Below are 6738 nucleotides of genomic sequence, written 5' to 3'. Positions count from 1 at the left end.
CAGAGAGCAGCTCTGCTTCACTGGGACACAGAGGCGGCTGCGCCACGATGGCCCCGCTCTGAGCGCGTCTGCACACAGGTGGAGGAGCTGGTGTGCCGGGACAGCCAGGATTTGGGGCCATGGGGCAGCCCTGGGCAGGGGCACAGGCTGGGGACCCTTAGAGACACGGTGCAGCCAGTCGGTGCTCGCGCTTGTGTGCAGCCAGGCGGCCCCAGCACCGGCACCAACACCGGCACCAGTGCCCGGGAGCAGGCAGAGCGGCTGCCTGGCTGGGAGCACAGTGGGACAGAGAGGCGGCCATGAACGTGTCAGGGAGAGGCTGCTTTATTGGTGAGAGTGTGGGGGGCTGCGGCGCACCCCGAGCAGGGGACCCCGGAGAGGAAGCTGAGGCTGAAGGCTCCGAGCCAGGAGCATGGTCAGGCCAGGGGGAACGGTGCGGGGCCGGGGCCTGGGTGTGCGGGACTCGCATCAGGCAGCAGCTTCCCTGTGGATGGGCTGGCAGGAGGCGGCTGTACCTGCAGAGGGAGCAGAGGGCTGTGAGTGGGACAGGCGCACCATGCCGTGGGTGCCATGGGCTCCCTGGGGTCAGCGGGTGCCCAACTGACCTCAGTGGAGGGGCGTCACGCAGGAGACCTTGCCGCAGCCATTCCTGCAGCACTTCTGGTTCCCGGAGCAGTTGGAGTCCGTCTTGCACTGGTTTGTGCAGACGCCCAGCATGGGGATCCCCGGACTGACGGGTGGGCAGGTGCCGGGCTTCTCTGCAAAGGCAAAGGGACACAGCGTGAGACCCACAGGCTCTGGCGCAAGGGGCAGGGCCAGCCCTGCAGCTCCCAGAGCCATGGGCATGGCCCTGTCCCCTGTCTGACATGGAGGAGAGATCCCTTTGCCAGCTGGCCGCTCCCCTGCCCCGTGGCTCTGACTGTTGGCACTCTTGCCAGCCTGACACGATGGGGACATGTCAGGGAGGCCACGTGGTGTGGTGGTCCCCTGCGGTCCCTGTGTTCAGCCTCTCGCTCAGGGGTGCGTGGCTAGCACAGGACACGCAGCCGCGGCACGCAGCCCCAGTGGCAGCCTCGGCTTTCTCTCACAGCTGCCACAAAGAGCCCTGTCCGTGCACTTGTGGCGCGTGGGGTCAGCTCAGGGTGTGGGGCACATGTCTCCCAGACAGCCTGTGCCCCAGCTGCGTGGGGCCCTGCCCTGCCATCCTGCTGCCTGCCGCTGCCTGCCACCGATGCTGGGCTCCCCGCTGTCCTCTGCTCTGGCACAGCGAGGCCAGTTCTGTCCTTGTAGGCGGCGACGAAGGTACAGCAGCCTCTGGTTCACATCCACGTTTGTGGCTGGAGATCCCAAATCCTGTGCCTGCCTATCCAGGCTGCTCTCTGGCAGGACCGTCGTGAGGAGCGTACTCGGCTGGGAGGCTGTGGGGCCGTGTCCAGCACAGGGCCAGGGATGACGCCATTGGGAGACTCATCCCAGGTGCGGAGTCGGGAGGCAGGACAGTGCCCATGTCCCAGGCTGGAGGCTGCTTGTGACGAGGCTGAGCAGGCAGCAAGGGCAGTGTAGACCCCTGCCCTCTGCATCCGTCCCAGCGTTGTTCGGAGGTGTCTGCTCAACCCCCATGTCACTGGGAGAAGGAAGGGATGAGCATGGCCCCGGCAAGCCTGGGTGGAGGGTGCACCATGCTGGGAGGCTACCCCACAGGAGCATACCCAGACCCTACCAGCTCCCCATCCAGCCCCCAGTAACCGCACTGCAGCTGGACACGCAAGGGGTGCCCAGCCCCGTGACCGCTACCGCGCTCCGGAGCACCGGTGCCACCGGCTGGGACGTGTTGTCGGCTAGCAGCAGCGGGGCCGGCTCCGGGCAGCGGGGCCAGGAGCAGGAGGGAGTGTTACCGTCGGGATTCTGGCAGGCCTTTCCGCAGGCTGCCGGGCAGCACTTGAGGGTGCTCTCGCAGTCGCCATCGGACTGGCACCCCACCGTGCAGTTCACTGCTTCCATTGCTGGGTCCGGGCACACGCCGGCTTTCGCTGCAAGGCAAAGGCGGAGGGTGTGGGTGGGTGCCGGGGCTGCCAGCCCCGCAGCAGGGCGAGGGCTGCCGTCCCGAGGCGGGAGATGCTCCTGCCAGTCCCAGGGCTGGGTCCAGGGATGCTGCTGAGCCCAACCGTGCCGGGTGCCGGCTGGCTCTCGGCCCCGGCCCCCACCCCAGCAGGCCCTGGGGCTGGGAGTGATGCTGGCTGCTCGCCCGGGGCGTGCCGAGCCGAGCCGAGCCGTGCCGTGGCCGTGCCGTGCCGAGACGTGCGCTCATACTCACTGGTGACATTCTGGGCGGATGCTGGAGGCAGCTCTGCCCAGAGAGCCAGGAGCCCCGCCAGGACGAGCACGCTGCGGGCCTTGGGCATGGTGCGGGTGCCGGTGCTGCGCCTACGGGGCCGCCTGGCCGGCCTTTAAGCTCTTTTCCAGGTGGGGCCGGCGGGCGGGAGGGCTCGGCCTTCCGGGTGGCTCCCAAGGGCCGGGCAGGGCCAGGCTCCCCCTTCGTGCTTGCACAACCCAAGTATCAGGTATCTGCCGCTCCTGGCTGCCGACCAGGAAGGGGGAGCCTTGAGGAGACCGGGCGGCCACGCCGAAAACTTGCCTGGCAGGAACAGCAGCCAGCCACCACTGGCCGCGGCCCCCATGGGCCGCACGCCGGACCCCAGCCAGTCCCAGACCCTCAGGTGGCCGGAGCTGCCATGGCCCCGCGCAGGGCTCAGCCACCGCAGGCCGTGGGGATGTGGCTGGTACGGCTAGCAGGGAGCGCGGCAGGCACCAGGGATAGGACACGATCCATCCCTGCCACCGCCGTGGCCACAGTCAGAAGTTCAAGGGGAGCCCCCAGCCTGGGCCGCTGATGCCCAGAGGCTGGGATATGCTGGCAGCGCAGCCTGGGGCTGCGGCTCGGCAGTGGCTGCCGCTCGCCCAGCTCCTGCTCCAGCCTCTTGTTCCCCTCCAGCTCTCGCTCCTCGACTGAAGGGCCCTCCAGGCTGCCTGTGCCTCTGGGCAGGCGCCCGCCCCGGGGCTCCCCTGCGCCTCCCCTGCAGCCTCGGGAGCTCCTTCTGCCCGGCCGTGGCCTCGTCCTGTGGCCCCTGCCATCCTCACAGCCTCCAACAGCCCCAGGGATGCGTCCCGGACCAGCCGGCAGTGCCGGTTGGGCGAGTGGCTGGCAGGGAGCGAGCTGCCGGCATGGTCTGGCTGCGTGCCCGGTGCTCTGCGGCATGGCGGTGCTGGGGGCCATACGACCCCAGACCCCCTCAGCCTGGCGTCTGTCGGGATACCCCTCCCGCGGCACATGCGCCGCCCTCCGGCGGGCCAGGATGCTCCGTGGTGCCTGGCAGCGTCGAGCTGGGGTTTGTTTGGATAGGCCCAGCCGGCTGAGCAGCACAGATCACCCGGCGCAGCTGCCCTGCTCTCATCAGCATTTGCCGCTCTGCCAGTTCCCATCTCCTCCGCAGGCGCTGCCGACGGTGGCTGTAATTCCTCGGGGCTGCCGACAGAAGGGGAGCAGCCCAGCACGCTGGCGGCGGAACCTGAGGACCCCAGCCCCTTTGCTCGTGGCTCCCGGTTTGGGCTCAGTGCCTTGGGTTTTTTGGCTACCATTGCGATAAGGGTCCCTCTGCACGGTGCTGGTGCTGCCCAGCCGGGTCACAGGTTGGACCCCTCTGCTGGGAGGCAATCCCAGAGCATCCCAGCTCCCCGGGTCCCACCCAGGGCACAGTCACAGGCTGAGCCTCTCCTGCTTGGGGAGGAGGGCGAGACCTGCCCTGTCTCCAGTGAGGATGTGCCCTTGTCACTGGCAGAGGCTCCAGGGGCAGCCCCAGCTCCAGGCTGGAGCATCCCGCAGCCCCGCATGAGCCGGGGGTGCCAGGGGCCGGGGACACAGTCCCTGCCCTGAGTCACGAGCCAGTGTCTGCTCTGCCGGGATCCGTCTCCAAGTAATTTAACCCCACAGTCAACAATGCAGCACAGAGCGGGGTGGCAGTAAATCAGTAACTGTTTGCCTTTGCCTGCAGCTCCCTCCCCGCCGCGGGTGTTTATGCAGTAACAGGAGCCAGTGCGGATGGCCCAGCCGCCTGCCCAGCCACTGCTCCGCGCTTCACCGCTGTTGGCAGCGAGGTCCGACGCGTGGGGACAGGGGACAGGCCTGGGGCAGCAGGGAGAGCAGCAGGGCAGTGGCAAGGAGAGCGGCAGGGCAGTCCTCGTCCATGCTCCCTCCAGACTGGGGTGCTCGGTAGCTGGGTGCCAGGGAGCTGCCGGGGAAGCTGCCAGGACCTGGCCACGCTTGGGCTGACCAGGATGATCCTACTCTGCCCATGTGGCCAGGCCCTGCTGGGGACAGTGCTTCGGGCAGCCGAGCTGGGCTGGTGTTTCCAGCCCAGGGCCAACACTGGGACTCTCTGGATAAAGGCGGTCCTGTTGCAGCCCAGAGGCCACCATGCCAGGGCTGGGGCACGCTGTTTCAATGGCCGGGGTGGGATGGGGGTGGTAATGTGGCTGCTGCAGGTGTGGGTGTGGGCTGGGCGGTGTGAGCACTTCCCTCCAGGACGGAGGTGAGGGATCTATGCTGTCCCTGCCTGTCTGCACAAGGACAGAGCCCACCTAGACCCAGCAGTGGCATCCCTGGAACCGCAGTGCTGCTGCCAGTCCAATGCTGCCCACCCAGTGGTGCTGTCCCCACTGCCATGGCAGGGGCTGCCCCAATGTCCCACCATGACTGAGCTGTTCCTCCTGTGCCAGCATTTGCCCTTGAGAGTTATTGCCCTGGTCTGACCCTGTAATTGCTCTGCCCTGACCCTGTAATTGCTCTGCCCCAGCGTGTGGGATGACCTTGGTGCCGACAGTGAGCAGCCAGAGCTGGGAGGCTGCGAGAGTGAATGCCAGCAGCTGGGCTGCACCGGAGCAGCTGGATGGGACCAGACAGGAGCCCAGAAACAGGCTCATGGCAGGAGACAAAGGGGAAACTATGGAGGAAGGCGAGAGCTGCGGGGAGCAGCGTGGGCGTTGGTGGGTTTGCCCAAGGTTGTGCCTTGGCCCTGGCATGCCTAGCTGGCTGCCAAGTGGCCGATCCACTGGCCCTGCTGCCAGCACGTTCTGTCCCTCTCCAGCTGCTCTGGCCAGTGGCTGAGCCAGGCTCCAGCCCGTGCAGTCGGCATTGCTTTCCGGGAGACAGAAATGCTTTGGCTCCCGTCTACAATGCGTGGCATTTGGGATGCTGCCGTCCCCACACTGGCTCTGCCAGGTCCTTCCTTGACAGAGGCCGAGGATGGCCGAGGGGAGCACAGGGGTCTGCCGGTGCAGCTGGGGGCAGCCATCCCTGTGCCAAAGCACATCCCGGGTGAGGATCCTGGCTGGGATCGGCAGCCCCAATCCCAATCCCCAGGCCTCTTCCCCGCAGCATCCCTGGGTGGCAGTGCCTGCCGCTGCTGAGCTCCGTCACGCTGGATGCACCCAAGCCCTGTGGGTGACCGCGGCTCCTTCATGGCAGCAGGGAAGGTGCTGGAGTCACGTCTCCCTGCCTGCCATGGGAGGGCGGTCAATGATTAAAAGGAGAGTGTTGCTGGGCCAGGCAATGTGTCCCCGCAGCCGGTATGGAGCAGGGAAAGCAGGGGACGGTGATAGAGAGGGACACCCCTTTCTCTGGGAGACATCGTGCCCCAGCAATCATCAGCTCAGGGTCCCCATGCTGTGTGCGTGGGCTGGCAGCTGAAGGCCGGTGCCCACAGGCAGGGCTCCCACCACATTGCCACGTCCTGCTGCTGCCACCAAGCCCTCCCCGCCTGCCCGTGCTGCCCGCATGGCACAGACCTTGGTGGCCCCTCTCCATGCTGCAGACTCAGAGCCTCACAACTCGATGGCAATGTGTGGCCTGGGCCACCCCAGCCCATCATGGGGTACCCTGGGGCCAAGGATGTGTCTGGCTTTGTGCCGGTGTGATCGGTCTCACCTGCTCGTCCCATGCAGGACCCCCCAGCCCAAGCCAGCCCCGCAGCGTCCCAAAAGCCGGTGGGATGCAGCCGCCCCATGCCCCTCAAGCACTCACCCGTACCCCTGGCAGCCGCAATGGCTGGCTGCAGCTGGGCACACAGGGCGAGGATGCCCATGAGCAAAATGCCAGCGGTCTTCATGGTGCTCCCCGTGGGTGCCGGATGGCCAGCACGGGTCGGCGGGGGTTTATATCCCCGTGGGACTGGGGAGGGGCCACTGCACACATAACCTTCGGGTACCGAAACTCTTGTTGCGTTTCACAGTTGTGCCTGAGGCAGTGACAGCCCCACGACGTGTTGTTGCCTGAGAAATCATTTACCACGGCCCCGTTCCAGCCCCAGCAGCCAGGCTACAGCTAGGGTGGGGACGTCAGCACCCAACAGCACCCTCCCCGGGGGAAAGGGAGACATGGGCCATGGGCCAGGGCCACCCCAGTGGCCATGGGGAGCCCAGAGGAATGGGTTGGAGTTCTCCGGCTTGGAAAGAGAAGGACAAAGGGAAGACTTGCACTTCCCGAGTGGCTAAAAGGGTGCAGATAGGACTTTCTTCCGGTGGCTGCAGGTGCCGGGGGAGACCCGCAGGCGAGGGGCAAAGGGTGGGCAGTCTCCCCACTGAGCTGTGGGACTCAATACTGCAGATGTCAAGCACTGCCCAGGTGTGACAAGTGATTAGACGAATTTACAGGACAGGAACCCAGGGAGGAATGAGCAGGTGGAT

The 6738-nt window shown here is 66.6% G+C and overlaps 1 protein-coding gene across 2 annotated transcripts; it reads right to left on the bottom strand.

Moving 5' to 3' along the window:
- Positions 1-316: 316 nt before the first annotated feature.
- On the bottom strand, positions 317-6194 carry LOC128916829 (WAP four-disulfide core domain protein 2-like). Of its 2 annotated transcripts, none has more exons than XM_054218893.1 (4): positions 2315-6194; positions 1896-2030; positions 606-758; positions 317-515 (listed from the first exon to the last, which is right to left on the bottom strand). In XM_054218893.1, exons 1-3 carry the CDS (start codon positions 2400-2402, stop codon positions 607-609), a joined length of 375 nt encoding a protein of 124 aa, XP_054074868.1. In that variant the 5' UTR covers positions 2403-6194; the 3' UTR covers positions 317-515; position 606. The 2 variants fall into 2 exon arrangements, with proteins under 2 accessions (XP_054074868.1, XP_054074869.1); XM_054218894.1 differs by having other exon boundaries at positions 6077-6170.
- Between the last annotated feature and the right edge of the window lie 544 nt (positions 6195-6738).

This window comes from Rissa tridactyla, chromosome 12 (genome assembly GCF_028500815.1).
Source record: "Rissa tridactyla isolate bRisTri1 chromosome 12, bRisTri1.patW.cur.20221130, whole genome shotgun sequence".
Classification (NCBI taxonomy): Eukaryota; Metazoa; Chordata; class Aves; order Charadriiformes; family Laridae; genus Rissa; species Rissa tridactyla.
The sequence above is the reverse complement of the archived record's forward strand: the minus strand, read 5'-3'. Positions and strand labels throughout refer to the sequence as shown.